General features: G+C 41.5%; 1 protein-coding gene across 4 annotated transcripts in view; it reads right to left on the reverse strand.

The window, feature by feature from the left end:
• The window catches only part of LOC123376999 (glypican-5-like), a 654555-nt gene that overhangs the window by 161508 nt on the left and 473888 nt on the right, over positions 1–19159 (reverse strand). For all 4 annotated transcript variants that reach the window (XM_045029334.1, XM_045029333.1, XM_045029332.1 and 1 more), the window contains one exon: positions 10740–10890. In XM_045029334.1, the coding sequence (XP_044885269.1) occupies positions 10740–10890 (151 nt within the window). The remainder of the gene's footprint in view (positions 1–10739; positions 10891–19159) is intronic.

A 19159-nucleotide genomic window follows, 5' to 3' on the forward strand; every position in this document is an offset into this window, starting at 1 on the left:
AAAATGTTCCACTTAGGAGGGAACAATCAGTTTCACACATACAGAATGGGAAGTGACTGTCTAGGAAGGAGTATGGCAGAAAGGGATCCAGGGGTTATAGTGGACCACAAGCTAAATATGAGTCAACAATGTGATGCTGTTGCAAAAAAAAGTAAACATGATTCTGGGATGTGTGTGTTATGAGCAAGACACAATAAGTCATTCTTCCGCTCAGGGGTGGCTCCAGGCACCAGCACGCCAAGCGCATGCCTGGGGCGGCAAGCCACGGGGGGCGCTCTGCCAGTCGCCGCGAGGGTGGCAGGAAGGCTGCCTTTGGCAGCATGCCTGCGGAGGGTCCGCTGGTCCTGCGGCTTTGGCGGACCTCCTGCAGGCTGACGCCGAATTCGTGGGACCGGGGACCTCCCGCAAGCAAGCTGCCGAAGGCAGCCTAGAGCTGCCCCTGCTTCCGCTCTACTCTGCGCTGGTTAGGCCTCAACTGGAGTATTGTGTCCAGTTCTGGGCACTGCATTTCAAGAAAGATGTGGAGAAATTGGAGAGGGTCCAGAGAAGAGCAACAAGAATCATTAAAGGTCTAGAGAACATGACCTATGAAGGAAGGCTGAAAGAATTGGGTTTGTTTAGTTTGGAAAAGAGAAGACTGAGAGGCGACATGATAGCAGTTTTCAGGTATTTAATAGGGTGTCATAAGGAGGAGGGAGAAAACTTGTTCACCTTAACCTCTAAGGATAGAACAAGAAGCAATGGGCTTAAACTGCAGCAAGGGAGGTTTAGGTTGGACATTAGGAAAAAGTTCCTAACTGTCAGGGTGGTTAAACACTGGAATAAACTGCCTAGGGAGGTTGTGGAATCTCCATCTCTGGAGATATTTAAGAGTAGGTTAGATGAATGTCTATCAGGGATGGTCTAGACCAGGGGTCCCCAACGCGGTGCCCATGGGTGCCATGGCACCCGCGGGGGCATCTAAATGCGCCCGCGTCCTGGCCAGTGGTGGAGCATCCGCCGAATTTCTGTGGCATTTCAGCAGCGACGCCTCTTGATGACGCCACTTGCCGCTGACAAGCGGCGTCATCGAGAGGCGTCGCCCACGAATTTCTGCGGCATTTCAGCGGTGACGCCTCTCCATGACGCCGCTTGTCGCTGACAAGTGGCGTCATCAAGAGGCGTCGCCGCCAAAATGCCGCAGAAATTCAGCGGCATTTCAGTGGGTGCTCCCCTGCCACAACAGTCCTTCGTCTGGCGCCCGCCAGATGAAAAGGCTGGGGACCACTGGTCTAGACAGTATTTGGTTCCTTCTAGCTCTAGATCTATGTATCTGAGCCCTTCAGTGAGTTCTCCAATAAAAACAAGAAAGGTCAGAATTGACATTGCTGATATTTCTTGTGGAGCGGGGAGAATAAGCAAAAATAACACCTCCCCTGCTTTAAAAACAACAAAAACCCTTTTGGCCATATTTATAAATCATAAAACAAGAAAAAAAAGCCACAGTTTTCTTTCATTGGCAGCTCAACTCTACCTCTACCACCAACTTTCCATTCTGCATGGCTATCACTTCTTGCATGTCAGAGGAACTGTAGATGAAGGAGGTTTTAATAGGGACATTACAAAGTTTACAGCCTTTGTCATCTTCAAGACACAAATCTGATTTGTTTTCAGTGTTTGTCTATGGAGCCAAGGAAGCCTTAAGTACATACAGAAGTTCTTTCTGTAGCTAGGTCTAATATATTGCATAGTAACGAGGGGGTAAAGTAAGTTCTATTTATGGGGCACTCCAAGCAGGGGTTCTAGTTGTTTTTCAAGTTCTTGGATGCCCAGTGCCAAGCCAAGCTGTTGATGGACGCCCTGTGATACCATCTCACTAGTGATCCTGTCTAGCTGTGAACATAATTTGACCCAGAACTTGGGTCAATCTAAGGTCATCTGCCACCTATCATTTAGGAACCTGTCTCAGTTTTGCCTAAAGAAACTCAAATTGATAGTTTCTATAAGACCTCTGGATCTGATTTTGCCATCTTTCTGTTCAGGGAGAGGGACTACTGTAGAGAGCCACATGTACATATGCATTGCCTCCCACAGCTGCAGGGGCCTCCATCAGAATTAAGTGAATCAAGGCAGTTACAAATGGCCGGTGGGGCAGGTTTAAACAGGAGCAATTGCTAGACTTCTGGGTTCTGGGTAACATGCCCTCTTTACCTGCTCTGCAAGGAGAGCTGGACAAGGCTAAGAAGGGGTGCACAGGCTCTGAGCAATGTAGTGCAGCACATGGAGTAAGCACTAAGATGCTGCTTGCCTGCTTGTTCACCAGATCAGCATACTTGTGTGTGGAATCAGGCCTAATTCATAATGGAAAACACTTTCCTTAAGCAGGAAGGGTATTTTTTTACATGTACCGTATAGCGATTCAGCTTCCATTAAGTTATATGGTTATCTATTTGGGAGTAATTCTAAGGCCCTTGTATTGTTAGCTCCTCCTAATTAATTTTCGCTTCATGGTGTTTTTGGAGGCAAATTGCCTTAGCCTTCACATTTATCCCATTGCTACTCAGCATGACTGAGCTATTACAGCTATTGTCAGAGGGAGCTAAATCATATACAGCTTACTGGAGTTATTCAAGGAAGAGAGTTTTCACTCCTGCGTACTCTGCCTTTCAAACTCTGGTACTTCCTCCACTCAAGTCACTTGCAAATGACTTCCATGGGAGTAGACACTCTCAATAACTAGGGTTAAACTCTCTGCTGACCTAACTCTATTGACCTGAAGCAGAGAATACAGCCTCTGATGTTTAGTAATATTAGTTTACTATAGAGTTTGGCTTCCATGCATCTCTAACTACAGGCTATGCCTTCTCAGTGCATGTGCCTTCTCATTCTGGCTCCATCATTTCTATCAGTAGCTTCATAGCTCAATGTCAAGATGATTTTTCTTTTAAAAATGAGTATTTGCAAAAGAGCACTGTAAAAAATGTGACAGGGAGTTGAGCAGAAAATTAGTTTGGGGAGCTTCCAACATACGGCTATTTACAAAACAACCCCCTGACATGTATGTACTTAAATAATCATTTCCGTGTAAAGTAATCAAATCAAGTATCAGTGACAAGCTAAAGTTAGTAAAATGTATTGCAATATAAAGTCTTCTATGGACTCAGGATTAATGGTACTATTTTCAGACAGAAAGTCTTCAAAATGATCTACTGTGATGTCTCTGATCACTGTTTGGTTATATAGGGTTATTCCAAATAGACAAACCCCAAATGTCCTGACCTCAGTCTCCCCTGTGCTTACTTCACCCTTGTTCTACAGTGCATTTGAAGGTTTACACTGTAAGTACCTGAGATCTTCTTACCTTTTATTTATTCCTAAACCCAGCTACAGTAAGCACAAATGTGCTGCAATTTATATTTATCTGATGAGATGGAAAATTAAACTTCATGAATTACCTTTGTGCCTTTTTGAACAAAGATGATGCCAAAGTTATTTAACAGTAGTAGCTTTAGTCCTCTTTGGCTCAGCTCATCTATCCACTGTTATAACTAAAATTAGGAGAAAACTATGAGAGGACATGGTCACTCAATCAGCTGTAACATGGGATATTATTAGAGAAGAGGATCTAAATCACTCAGTAACTCAATTTATTTGGCCTGGCAACTATTCATGTCTCTCTTAGTTGTCCAGATATGAAAGTGGCTATTATGGGGCAAACTCTGATCTCAGTTACACCATTGTAAATCCAAAGCAAATGAATCAGACACTATTACTTTCATTTCCCAGTGTCTCCAAATCCCTAGTTATGTGAATGTTAACAAAGGAAAAGGAGTTAAGAATGTTCACTGCCATTCTCATGCTTTTCAGTATAAATCAGGCTCTTATGAATGTTTCCCTAATGACAACAAATTATCTTTATTATAACTTAGCAGACTTTAACACAGATTTCACAAATAGGCCTGGGGAAATCTTGTATGTGAAAATGATTTTTCATTAGAATTTTTCATTTCTCTTTTCTGTTCCTTTTCTCTGAATTGCTCTCTGATCATCTCCTGATGAACACCACTGAGATAATGAAGTTATAACAGTGTCAATCCAAAGTAACTGGAATCAGAATCTGATCTTCTGTATTTGTTTATTTCCCTCCATCTTGGCTCATTTTTTCACACTATTTTTAATGCATTTTTTTCCTCTGCTCCTTCTTGTTCCTCCCCCTTCTCTCAAGTCTCTCCTAAGTAGAATACAGACTCAGTTGTGTTTGACCTTCAGACAAACATTTCAATACATGGTGTTAAAGGCCAACTGGTGGGCCCTGCTTATGCTGTAGTTAGAAACAGGTAACCCTCTTCACCAACACACGAAGATGACAAAAATAACAGTTTGAAACCAGTGAGCCTTCCTCAGAATAAATATTAAGTAGAGAATTAAATTGTTGTTTTTTGAACAGGATGAGCCACTTAGAATGGTATTACAATAAAGGAATTAGTGAGTGTAGTAAAAACTCAGTAGGAAACACAATATCTCATGAAATAAAGAATACCTAAAATGGATAAAGAAAGCCAGTAACATAGGGATGGTATGTAATGTAGAGGATTCAAAGGACAGGAGAAAAGAAGAGCTTGGAAAATGCAATATTGACACCATCTGGGATAATCAGCAATGGAACTGAAGACATGTGGAGATGAGTATTTGATGTGTGGGCTGGCTGCCAGCAGATATTCCATCAATATTCTGAGATGATAATAATAATTACACAAATCAGTAGCTGTAGAATTACGTATTTAGATAAATACAAGTATAATGTGGTGAATGGGAATGAAGTATGATTAAGATGACAATTTGTACAGTACACTGATATTTAGAAAAGAGATAAACAAGGAGGATAAGGACATCATAAGGGACAAAAGGATCCTGATATGCAAAAGAAAATCTGATGATGAGAGAATTCATGTACAATGAGAAAAATACATTAACCTTCAACAGCTGTTGAGATCTGATACAAATCAGGCAGAAGTTAAAGAGAAAAAGCAAGTTCTTTTCTCTGCATTTAAAAAGAAAAGATGCTCTCAGGGGGAAAAACCTGCTCATGTGCCCTCAAGAGGAAATATATAACCAGATAAGCTACCTGGTTATAATACTTGGAGGAGAGAGAGAGAGAGAGAGAGAGAGAGAGAGAGAGTGTGTGTGTGTGTGTGTGTGTGTGTGTGTGTGTGTGTGTGTGTGTAGCAAGATGCCTCCATCTAAACAGTCATGTAGGAAGCAAGGATTGGAATTACGTCACACGATAATAACCCAGCCTGAATGCTATAATGAAGTAAAATGCCAGGTATCTTTAAGATGACAAGAAGAAATGTGACAACAGGCAGGATATACCACCAGGAGAAGAGAAGAAGAGAAGCATAGCAGTATCATGAGTAGTTAGTAAGAAAGAGTTGTGAAAGAAAATGGTTAGTATTGGATTGATAAATGTTTGTCAAAATCATTTATCTAAATAGACAGCCGGGTGAAAAAACTCATTGAACACTCCCTGTTCACTGTTGAAAGCCGGCTGACAATCCAGATATTGCAGCATTTGCTCACTTGTTCAAAGCTTGCTGTATCAGATACAATTTTAGCTTATTGATGAACATTTGTCATTCCTATGAGACAGCATTATTCAGGCTCTTCCTCCCTTTGCACTTCATGACCTCCTTATTTTTGGGGTGGAGCTCCAGGGGTAGCAATTGATGGGGAAGCACAGTTCTGGAAGAGGGTCTGTGGGGTGCATACAGCTAGTGCAAAGGCACAATATGACTTCATTTCTGAGATCCAGTGTTTCAAGGCTTTTTGGGAGGTGGAAGTGAACACCTAGCTTGTTCTGTTTGGGACTGGCATTCCCAGGCCCTGATGTGGGTTATTTCCATGCAGGGACCAATCTGACCCAAAGGCTCCAATGTGCAGGTACTGAACAGGTTAGTCTTATTTCATGGGTAATAAGCTGATGAATACCCTGACTAGAGTTTATATGCTCCTGTAAGACTCAATTGTGAGCTTGCTCATATTCCTATTTAGGGGAGTGAGAGGGTCTCCTTATGTCCCCTCAGTGCTCTGCATGGGCTACCTGCATTGCCAGACCCTGCACACAGGGGAGACCAACCACCACCAGCTGTTACTCCCCATCCATGCAGGTGTGCAGAGACTAGGTGGAGTCTTGGCTGACTGATCCCCAGAATGTGCTGGCCAGCACAGCTCCACTAGCACAAGGACAGACACATCTTTCTTTCTCCCCAAAGTAAGGGAAAAGAAGAACCAGACTGCGACTTGCACAGTCACTCTTGTGTCCCTTACTCGGGCTGGATTGCCAGGGGCCAATCCAGCCTCTGATATGCACTTTTGTGACTCAGTTCTGCAAGGTGCCAAGGACTCTCCACAACGCAGCAAAGCATTTAAAGATGTGCCAACTACAAGCTTATAAGTAGTTGTATTGAAATCAATAGGAGTACTCACATGCTTAAAGCTAAGCAGGTCCCTCACTGCACTGCTGGACTGGGGACAGAGTGCCGAACACCTGTCGGATGGATGTTAGTTCACACCTACACCTAGAAACCGACATGATCTGAATGGTCTTATACCTGAAGGTAAATTTTCCCCTCCCTATTAGACATTTACATGGCTTACTTTCTTCTTTCTAATTCTTTCTTTACAAAGCCTTGGTCACAAATGATCAATAGACGTTGTCTTTAAAGTGTCAGTACATGCCAACAGTTACTATATGGCGCTATCTGAGTCACAGTGCTATTTCCACAGCATTCTCCTATACTTGGAATGTGAGATATCTGTGATAAGCAGTAACAGTTGGAAAATGTTAACTTTTTAATGGCTTTCATCATTGTGACCCTGCACCAGTAAGGAAGGGGTTAAGCAGCTGCTGTGGACCCAGGCAACCCTACCCCACCCACTTGAAAAGCATGCATGGCTTGGAGGAAGAGTCCAAAAGACAAACAGGCCAATGCGGCTTGGCAGCAGACAATGGAGATGAACTGACCTGCACCCTGAGCTCTGGAGTCCTAGCTGTCGTGATGTTGCCAAACCCACAGAGAAGAGACTGGTGATTCTCAGAAGGTCTGAGGCTTTCTTTGATTCCAGCTATTTAATGTCTTTACTTTTCTTGTTGGGGAAGAGGGTCTGGTAGGAAGTGTTCCAGGGAGGCAGCAGTGCGGCACTTTGGTGGATTGGAACCCAATGGAGAGGGTGGGACCAGGTTCCCCTACTAATCCTTAGGAGGTGCTGAAGGCAGAAGCCTACCCCTGATACTGGGAGTCTAGAGGAGAGAAGGCCCTGAAGACAGAAGGTTCAAGATCCTGCGACCTCAATCTAGGCGGAGACTCAGAGACCCTGCCTAGAGGGCTACCCTGTTGCTGGACTTTTTATATACCCTAAAAGGGGTGGGCATAACCACAGGACCTGCTCAGAGGGCTGAGTCACAGAAGAGGCAGGACACCGCAGGATCAAAGCAGCTGTTAATATGTGGTTACAGGAAAGAGAGAACCTCCCACACCCTGCCTGACCCCTAGGTGGCATCTGTGGTCAGTGATCACCTTCATAACCATATATAATTCTTCAGAACTTATTTATCTCAGTGGTATGAAATCATCTGAGTAAGCCCATGTGGTACGGGCTATATAATTAAGTACAGTATGCTTAAATGTATAAGTAGTGGTCTTTAGAGCTACTAATAGATTTGACTATAAAAGGCTTATTTAAAACTGCCAAAAACAAAACACAAGACTACATAATACTGTATTCAGGTACAAATCTTAATGGAAGAGATGAAGGGAACTGGTGAATTTAACTGATATTCAGAAAATATTCTAGATAGCTGGAAAATGGCAAACAAAACTTCAAGATTTGAAAAGTGCGGACAGACTACTGTGAAATATATTGATATTGGTTGTGGGTAAAAGCTTGAGGAGCTGTGTATGAATATTTGAGTGCAGAGTTGGAATATACAAGCATGGGATCAGATCCTCAGCTAGTGTAAATCAAAATCAATATAAATACACTGATTTAAACCAGATCAGGATCTGGTCTCTAACGCTCTTTCTAGAGAAAGTGGAAACTGGGGAAGATAAAGACTTTTGGTCAGGAAGACTTTTAATAGGCCTACAGTTAAATATGTTGAAGCAGGTAATCTAGATGCTGGTGAAATCCATCTGCTTTGGGGATTTATTGTTTTTGTTGGGAGGAAGGTAGGGAAGGATGTTTCAATAATATTGAAAAAATAGTTGTAAGTAATCATAGAATCACAGAATCATAGAATATCAGGGTTGGAAGGGACCTCAGGAGGTCATCTAGTACAACCCCCTGCTGAGAACAGTCCATACATTAGGCTTCACAGCAGCAATGCTTCTCAATCCACAGACCATGACTGTAAGCACGTTTGTAAATTATTTTCATATCGATTTTAAATAAATGATGACTATTTTAGTGTGCTGTGCTGGATTCTGGTTTCATCATTTCAGAGTCAGATATTTAGCCATGTCCTCTTTAGGGAGACTTCTGCATAGTCCTGGTGTTAAAATCATCATCATTATTATTATTGCTCTGCCAAAGACATTTACCCTTTGAAAGCCTTTTTATTACATTTAATCACATGCAACAGCATTCACGGAGCCTGATACTTTAGAGTTGTCATTTAAGGCCTGATCCAAAGCCCACTGAAGTCAATGGAAAGATCCTCACTGAGTTCAGTGGGCTTTGGATCAGACTCCTATTCAGTGCTTAGCCACTAGTTTCAGAAGTTCTCACTTCAAGTGAGCTCAATTTCTTGCCTTGCACATCTACAAAGCAATAATCAGAGCACTCTTGGTAGATCTCAAATTGTGTAATGTAACTTTGCAATTAAAAAGCACCATAGTTTACAGACACATACCAAGAAGAAATTAAATGAAACTGAAGTGTTTTTATATTTTAACATTCTACTAAAGCAAAGGCATTTTGTAACGAGACTAATCTCGTTTTATCTCTTAATTGCGTCTAGATATGCCAAACAAATTTACTGCTAGTAACCTACATACAATATAATATATTAATTATAAAACACTATTACAATTTTCACAAGAAGGAATAGCTACTCTTACTGTTCTGAATCCAAATCATTTGGTTAAATTAATTGTAATTATATTTTTAGTTGATATAATCCCAGCTAAATCAATGGAAGGGCTAATTATGCAAATGTAATTCTTTTTAATCCATCTCATCATAAATAATTTTATTTCAACAGATTGCAAAAAAGAAGGAGGAGGCATTATGTTGCTTCCTTATTTCACATTACTAAAGTTAATAATAAAACATATTTCAAAAGCTTCTATTTTTTCTTTTTTGAAATCTAACTACAAAAGAGCCATTGTATATTTTGGCAGTATAGTACTACAATATATAAATCGTTTAATTATCAGTTGAAAATGATTTAGCACCTGGCTATTGTTTATAATATACCACATGAAGACAAAAAACATATTACTTAAAACTTTCATCACTGTAATCTCCTGCGTCTGGGGCATCTAGAAGAAATCTTTTCACAAGTCAGATACAATACACAAACAATGAAATATTAATTGATGAGCACATAATTTTTAATTGATAATGTATTCATCTATGTTTCCCTACCTTTGTTTATACAATGGTTGTGAGAAGAATGTGGAAAATCTCTAAATTTATTTGTTATTCAAAATTATTTCTGATTTTCATAAACACACTTTTCTCCACATCTGAATAGCTCACAAACATTTGTTGGAAATAGGGCTGGCTAAAAGCAGCAATTTATGTATCAGGAAAAATTTCAAGGTTTTGAAATTTATTTCCATTCTGACAAACAAAAATGAGACCTTTTGAAATTTCTTTGTGAAAAGACATGAGAAACACACAGGGCCGGCTCCAGACCCCAGCGCGCCAAGCGCGCGCGTGGGGAGGCATTTTAACGGGAGGGCGGCAGGCGGGTCCGGCGGACCTTCCGCAGTCATGCCTGCGGGAGGTCCAACAGAGCCGTGGGACGACCGGACCTCCCGCAGGCATGACTGCGGCGGGGTGCGCTGGTCCCGCGGCTGGTGTGGACCTCCCGCAATCGTAGGCGCAGGACCAGCGGCACGTCTGCGGGAGGTCCCGCGGAGGCGCGGGACCGGCGCCCGGCAGCGCGAGCGGCGCAGCGCGCCGCCCTGCTTGGGGCAGCAGAATTCGTAGAGCCTCCCCTGGAAACACACACAGACACAACCAACCCACCAGAGCAAGGACTTGAATCTGGGTCTTCTACATTTCAGGTGAGTTTTCTAAATGCTAGGTTATTGACTTTTCTGAGGTCTCTCTTGTCTCCCCTCCAGCTCCCTCTCCAGGCATGAAAACCCTTATTTTGTCAAAATCAATACATTTCTGCTAAAGGTTTCAGTTTCCACAGAAAAAAAAGTTGACATTTTTTCAACCTGCTGCAGTTGCAAATGTTCGGTATTTCAACTTTGCAAGTTATGTTGTTTTGGTTAGTTGCCTAATGCCTCTTCTTTTTTAAAAAAAACTCGTCACCAACACAATGCAAATTTCAGATTTACAATCCAATATGGAATTTTGAAATTCACTTTCAGCAAATATTTAAGATACAAGTTTAAATTCACTTTCCACAAGCATCATGTTTTCTTTTACCTATGTTCATGGAAAGGCTCCAAAACACTACTCAACTGAAACCTGCTTTAAAATGTGTATGAATATTCAGAGAACATTTCCCCTGCATTTACCTGTTGTGTGAATTCTGTCACCCGATCCTTGACATCCATCCTCATCGTCACAGTCCCCGCTTGATTCCATTGCTTCACTTTTCCCGCCCCCACTGCCACTTTCCCTTGAAGCCCATCGTTCCAACTTCAATTTTGTCTTCTCTGTATCCAGCTAAAAGACAAGAAAACAAGTCACAATGAAATGTAGTGTCTTCAAACAATTCAAGATGCAAGTGACAAAGAGCCTGATTCTAGAGGGCCTAGGACCCTTGGTTCTTAAATACTATGGGTCTGATCCTGCTGTTCAAAATGTTATATTTCACCATACGGTTAGTGCAATGTTTTGGGTTATTTTCATATGAAGTCAACAGTAAAGCTTCCTGGTTTGGGGGGGGGGGGAGAGGCTGTCATCAGAGAGGTGTTTCAGGTCTACATGAGGGCCCTAGTATCTTACAGGATCAGGCCTTAAGGTAGGATTTTTAGGGCATTGAGCAGTTGACAAGATCAGGTCCAAAGCCTGTGCAGACTGCAAGTTGTGCATTTCACTTTAACTTGAATCAGCAAAACATTTGACTGAAACAAATTTCTTGTAATTACTATAGAATAAGAACAAGCTGTTTCTGGAGTCACTCTGAATTCACAGCATTAGCTCACGCTAGCTGAAGTACTGTATTTGCTATGAAACGAATCTTTTTTGAGGTTTATATGCCATCCCCATTTTTTGTGTGCAGTGGTTGATGATGAGCTGTCATACTTTACAATGTAAGAAACACAAATGTGTCATCACAGAGGTCTAGACCACCATTAAAACTTGTTTTCAATGGCAGACTAAGTGGCCGGCTCTTCTCCCTGTTTGGGGGTGGGCTTTTTCACTGGTAGTTAGAGGGGAAGAAGGTTATAGCTGATGCTGTGTATGTCATTCTGGTTATGCTGGAAAAGCTCTGACAATAAGGAAGTTTGGCAGCATTTCCTAAACTTGGCCACTCTGGATTTCTCTAATCTCCTCTTGGAAGTTAATTAATTCCATGGTGGGGTCCCCTCAACTGAGAATGCCTTGTCCTTAGCGCTCACATACATCATTCTGGGCTGTGGTTTTGGCAGTTTGAAGATGGAACAGCTAATAGAGCTGGGATCTGATCCGATATATTTACAGCTTTGAAGATCAGGACAGATCAATCTGGCAGTGGAAATGGAGTGAGAGCCATCCGAGAAACTGGAGCTCAGGCCTGATACACTAACAGAGACCTAAATGGCAGAAGAGGCAGGCAGCAGCATTTTGCACCACCAGGAATCCTTGAATTGCTTTCACATTCCTCTTCAAATACAGTGGAGCTTCCATAATAATGCAGTCTGGAGATGGCAAATGCATGTCTCACTGTGCCTAGGGGTCCTGTTCTAGTGAACAATAGTTGCTACCTCGTACTGGGGAGAACCTGGCTAATTTACCCTTTACCTGAAATTGTCTGTTTTGGTCATTCAGAAGATGCACACATCACTGCACTGCAGTGGGAAGATGAGTTTGTGAGGGAGAGGAATATGGATTTTAGTTGGGAAAGGCATTGAACACTGTCCAGTTGTTGGTTTTTTTGTTTTTGTTTTTAATAAGCTGCCTGGTAATAATAATTGGAGATATACCAATCTCCTAGAACTGGAAGGGACCTTGAAAGGTCATTGAGTCCAGCCCCCTGCCTTCACTAGCAGGACCAATTTTTGCCCCAGATCCCTAAGTGGCCTCCTCAAGGATTGAACTCACAACCCTGGGTTTAGCAGGCCACTGCTCAAACCACTGAGCTATCCCTCCCTGAGCATCATTAGTCACAGGCTGAAAGCCTGATGTCATGGTGAAGTAAGAGAGCAAATATTTTTAGCAAAAGTAAAAAATAAATTTGTGTACGTGGAGGAAAGGATTACTCAGTTACTTCATAGATTTATTGTGTCCTGACTCTCTTGGAGGAGACTCATTCATTCTTCGTTATAATCCTTCAGAATGAAAAGAAATGGCTAGGTGGTGAACAGAACAGATGCAAAATTTAATAAAGGCTTTTAATGATTGTTTGCCAGTCAAGGCAGAAATGTTTACTGCCTGTTAAGGTAATAACTCTTTTTCAAATTGATTTCACTCAGCACTCATGACTCAAAAGTGAATAACCAAACGATGTGTGTTCAGCTGTCTTGGAAAAGGCCAGAGCAATGAGCTCTGTGTTGAAACATGGGTGCACTGCAGCATTTCCCAGACTACTGAATGCTATGTCCTGCCTCCCCTTCAGGAAAACAGCTCAATGGCAACTTATATACACATCTACTAGCCCTTTTCCCCACATTCTACAGTTCCTCCCCCAAACCTCCTCTTTCCTAAAGTCTTTCCCAGCAAAGACTTCTACACCTACAGTATCTCCCAGCTGGTGTAGCAAGGACCCCAGCCAAGTCTCCTTTTCCTTTGGCTGAAGAAGCTCCCTCTAATAGTAAGCCCCACCTCTGGGCTGTTGCCATGTGACCTTTGGTCCCCTGACCCAGTGCCTTGAAACAGGGCACTAGGAAACATGCATATACCCAAGGACATTTTAATGGCCCTGGCCCCCTACCTATCAATTGCATGTCCCATGCTTTGGGAAATCATAGAAATATAAGATTGGAAGGGACTTTGAGAGGTCATTAGTCCAGCCCCGAATGCTAAAGCAGGACCAAATAAACCTAGACCATCCCTGGCAGGGGTTTGTCCAGTCGGTTCTTAAAAACCTCCAATGATGAGGATTCCACAGACTCCCTTAGAAGCCTATTCCAGAGCTTAACTAGCTTATACATATTTTTTCCCCATAATATCTAACCTAAATCTCTTTGCTGCAAATTAAATCCATTACTTCTTGTCCTACCTTCAGTGGGCACAGAGATCAATTGATCATCAACCTCTGTATAACAGCTCTTAATATATTTGAAGCTTGTTACCAGGTCCCCCCCCCCCTCAGTCTTTTCTCTCAAGACTACACATGCCCAGTTGTTGTTTTTTTAATTTTTCCTCAGATGTCAGGTTTTCCAACCTTTTATCATTTGTGTTGCTCTCCTCTGGATTCTCTCCAATTTGTCCACCTCTTTCTTAAAGAGTGGCACACAAAGCTGGACATTATACTCCAACTGAGGCCTCACCAGTGTCAAGTACAGCAGAACAATTATGTCACTAGTGTCAAGTGGAGTGGAACAATTACGCTTCTGTTAATACACCCTACAATGACATTAGCCTTTTGTGCAACTGCATTATATTGTTGGCTCATGTTCAATTTATGATCTACCATAACCCCAGATCCTCTTCGGCAGGACTACTGCCTAGCCAGTTATTCCCCATGTTGAGGTTGAGCAATTGTTTTTTCTTTTCGACAATTCAGTAAAGACAAATACAAAGTACAATATTTATCTTGTTGATTTCAGACCAATTCTCCAATTTATCTAGGTCTTCTTGAATTCTAACATGGGTATAATAGGCCAGGGGAGGCTAAGCCTCCCCAAACAGCCGCCGACCCACCACCTTTGAGAGTGTGGAGGGTAAACCTAGGCCATGGCCCCACCCACACTCTTCTCCCGTGGCCCCGTCTGCAGCAGAGGAGACGAGCGAGTGACAGCGGCAGGCAGGGGGGCTGAGTGGGGAGAGGGCTGAGTGGGAACAGGACCTGTGGTGGAGTAGATGTGGGACCTGGGGCAGAGCATGGGTGGGGCGTAAGGGGGAGGAGGCTGAGAGGGGTGGGGCCACAGTCAGGGAGCCGGGGGAGCTTCCATCGCTCGCACCAGCCTCCCCAAATGCCAGAGCCACACGCTGCCCATGAATTCTAAGTCTGTCTTCCAAAGTGCTTATAACCCCTCTCATCCTGATATCATCCACAAATATTATAAAAATACTCTCCTCACTCCATTATCCAAGTCATTAATGAAAATATTGACTATTACTGGACTATGGTTGGTGTACTGGCGCAGTTAACTAAAATTAAGAATAGATTTAACGTGTACAGCAGTAGCAACTTTAATTACTCCCGAAATACTTATTGCATAATAAAGACTCAGATTATCTCCCCCAGATGCATGCATGCAGGTCTCTCCTACTGCAAAGAAGTGGTCTTAGCTGCTTCTGCAGTGCCAGTTCCATCTCCTTCAGAGGTTTGAGAATATGCAAAGAGAAATGGAAGGAGGCAGAGTCTGGGGGGAACTGGCAGGCTGGGATGGGGGTGGCAATAGACATTATCCTCCTTGTGGATCTTATGCAAAAAGGATTATACAGTCTTATTATCTTTTTGTGTGTTTTTGTAGGTCCTGGAGCCAGCCAGGTCAGGGATGGTCACTTGTGCTTTGTTCCAATGGGGCTGTGCTACCAGGCTGTGAGAGGAGCTTCCACTAGGGGCTACAGCTAATATGAAGGACCAAGGCTTTTGCCCTGATGGTCCTGACATGCAATGGAGCCCGATGAATCCTGCAAATTTGGAGACACAAACTCTCATGGTTTTTTCTATGGACAAACAGAGAGAGAACTTCTCCAAATGGATGCTCCGCCATGGAAAAGACTGATCTGGATCAATAGCTGGCATTTATTTCACACTTTCAACAAAAAAGTTCAATGAGGTATAACTTTACTGACTGTACTAGCTATCTATCAATACACCTGCAGATCAATTCATTCATCACAGAAACCCAACCATTGCCACCTCTGGCCACTTAAACAGTGAACAGGAGCCCTGCACTGTAGTTAGTATCAGAAGAGAAGAATGCAGTACCTTATCCAACTGAAACAGCAGAACTGGATTTTTGTAGAAGAAATGCAATAACCCCTTTAGATTTGTGCCAGGGCACTGGAGCTAATATCTCTACCCTTGTAGAAAACATCATGGGAGTTTTAACAGGAGCATAGGACTTTAGGACTTCAATTTTTTCACCCAAAAGATAGCACTTCCAAAAGCATAGTGCTCTCTAATACTATGCTGGGCCACTGGTTTGGTACTGACTTAATTAATAGACCAAAGCTGTAATGAACAGCTCCCGTCCTGCGCTTGCTTTATGAGAATTGACAGACTGACCACCAGCGGGTAGGTACAAATATCCATATTATATCTTTTGTTCATTAAAAGGCAACATAAGGCCTAATCCAAAACTCCTTGACATTAATGGGAGTCTTTCCACTGACTGAAATAGGCTTTGGATCAAGCCCATAGTCCTCTAAAGAGTGTAGAGAACATACACAAAATTCCTGAATAGATTGCTTTGCATTTGATTTAGCTGAAATGTGTGTAAAATCACATGTAACCAGACAGCTCTGAATTAAATACACTGCTGACAAGGTGCACGCATATCGTTTATTCCAGCAAACGTCTGGAGTATATTATATGCAGGAAATGTGGTTCACCATGCTTGTCCAAATGCTAAGTGACACATAGGGCCCAAATCTCCCACTATGGGCCAAACCTTAATTCATTCTCTTGATCTTTGACTATAGGGCACGGTTGAATAAAAATTTACTCTCATATACTTTTTGTACAACAGCAGCATTGCCAGTTGAGCATCAATTTTGTGAATGCCCCTCCAGATTAATTAATTAATAGCTGCATAGCTCCTTGAGATACTATTCTGTAAAAGTGCAACTATTGTATCCGAGCTAAGAATTCAGCGAAATAGAATAACAAGGGTTCATTTTATCAGAAAATAGGGGTTTTTTTACATTATATTTTGCACCATACTTTCAAGTTTATCAGACCAGTGAACATTGCAATGGAAAAGCTACGAGGATACCATATGGATACGATAGGATTAAGTCTCCTAAAAGTGAGTGCTTGGAATAGTCAAAGAAGACTCCTATATGCTAATTGTTTCCCAAGTGGTCTGTTAGTTTCCTCTATGATGTTCTTCAGTATGAATATTTTTATATTCCAAAAAGATGGCCATTGCTATGAACTGAATAACTTGACAGTAGTCCACCTGTTAGTCAATTACAAAGAGTATGAGTTGAAACATCTCTCACTTGCAATGTTTTCATAGACATCAAGACAGACATAAGATATGCATCATTTAGTAACTGAAGGTAAAACATGATCCTTTCTAAAGAGGCTGACAAACAATTTTCTTTCAAAACTGCTCTGATGAAATACGTATTATCATCTTCAGAGACAATGGATTTTGCACGAACAATGTAAAAAAGCCTACTCTGGAAAATAAAGTCACAAATGACTCAATCCTTCCTGTTAGAATATAAGTATTTTTTCTCAGCCTGCTCAGTGTTTCATTAAAAAAAGTCCTTTCTAAACGCTTATTAGGTCAGAAATGACTACAGCAGAATGAAACAATACTCTGCTTCCTTAGCCAATTGTCTGTATTTTTTCATAAGAACTGACAAAATTAGTGCTGTACATAAAGGGCTGGATTTTACTGGTGCCTGAGCAGATGCTCAGTCAATTCACAAAACAATAGGAACCTAAGAAATTTTAGGACATAACAGCCACATATACTTATTCTAAGTGTGCCCTTTCCTTTGAGATGACATTTATAGTCAATTTCCCTCTATATGTGCACTTAATCCACTCTTAAAACTGTTTGCTTTTGTTTCTGCCCTTCACATTTACTCCGTGTAGTCCTTTTCTTTCTTTCGGCATAAAGAAGCAAAACTCTTCTTTTTCTTCAATCTCTTGTCAGGCATTTTCTTCAGTCAGCTTCCCTCATGCCTGTATTTCACACTAACTCCAAAGGGCTTGTTGCATTTCCCTTCTCTAGTCCCTTCAGAGATGAGAATACCTCAGTAAGGGGCCCTCTTATGTTCATTTTTACCTAAAGAATAAAAATGTATAACTTTTTTGAACAACGGAGACTCCTAAGTACCATTCTGGTTTCCTTCTGCTCTATTTACCCAATTCCTTACAATAACCCTGGCAAAACAAATCTGGTTTCACCTATATGATACTATACTAATCTAGTCAAATTGTTATGCATACTTCATTAAATTTGGTTGAGCACGTTCAGTGGTTTTAGAATTTCATTCATGTCTTCTCCCCACTCCCCACAAAGCCCTTCTGCTTAGTCTTTTGACCACTGTGAGAGTTGATATCCTTTTCTTAGGTTTTATCCCAGTCTAATCACCTTCATTTGTTTATGGCGAATTTTGTAAGTCACTTCTCTGCCAGTGTTCCTAGTTCATGCAAGTAATTTTGCATTTTGATGCCTTTTCCTTTCTACTTAACTTTTTCCCACTAGTTTTGTTTCATCAGCAAATTTCATCAAATGTTCCCTCTTCTAGGCAATTTAGGATGATAAATGTGAACAAAACTGGTTCTAGTGCTGATCTTTGTGGACTCCATTATTCACCTCAATTCACCCTGAATTGCTCCACTTACAAGTTGACCTGAGTCTTCAATAACAAACCCAATTCTTTATCTATTCAAGCATCTTTAGACTTAGATTTTCCAGAAAGCTTTTGATAAAATCTGTCACCAAAGACTCTTAAGCAAAGTAAGCAGTAATGAGCTAAGAGGGAAGGTTCTCTCATGGATTAGTAACTGGTTAAAAGATAGGAAACAAAGGGTAGGAATAAATGGTCAGTTTCAGAATGGAAAGAGGTAAATAGTGGTGTCCCCCAGGGGTCTGTACTGGGCCCAGTCCTATTTAATATAGTCATAAATGATCTGGAAAAAGGGGTGAAGAGTGAGGTGGCAAAATTTGCAGATAATACAAAACCACTCACGATAGTTAAGTCCCAGGCTGACTGTGAAGAGCTACAAAAAGATCTCTCAAAACTGGGTGACTGGGCAACAAAATGGCAAATGAAATTCAATGTTGATAAAAGCAAAGTAATGCACATTGGAAAACATAATCCTAACTATACATATGAAATGATAGGGTCTAACTTAGCTGTTACCACTCAAGAAAGAGATCTTGGAGTCATTGAGGATAGTTCTCTGAAAACATCCACTCAATGTGCAGTGGCAATAAAAAAAACAACCAAAAACCGAACAGAATGTTGGGAATCATTAAAAAGGGGATAGATAATAAAGCAGAAAAGATCATATTATCTCTATATAAATCCATGGTATGCCCACATCTTGAATACTGTGTGCAGATGTGGTAGTCCCATCTCAAAAAAGATATATTGGATTTGGAAAAGGTTCAGAAAAGGGCAACAAAAATGATTAGGGGTATGGAATGGCTGCCGTGTGAGGAGAGATTAATAAGACTCGGACTTTTCAGTTAGGAAAAGAGACAACTAAGGGGGGATATGATACAAGTTTATAAAACCATTACTGGTGGGGAGAAAGTAAATAAGGAAGTGTTATTTATTCCTTCTCATAACACAAGACCTAGGGGGTCACCAAATGAAATTAATAGGCAGCAGGTTTAAAACAAACAAAAGCAAGTATTTCTTCACACAACACAGAGTCAACCTGTGGAACTCCTTGCCAGAGGATGTTGTGAAGGCCAAGACCATA

This window comes from Mauremys mutica, chromosome 9, assembly GCF_020497125.1.
Source record: "Mauremys mutica isolate MM-2020 ecotype Southern chromosome 9, ASM2049712v1, whole genome shotgun sequence".
In the NCBI taxonomy this organism is placed as follows: Eukaryota; Metazoa; Chordata; order Testudines; family Geoemydidae; genus Mauremys; species Mauremys mutica.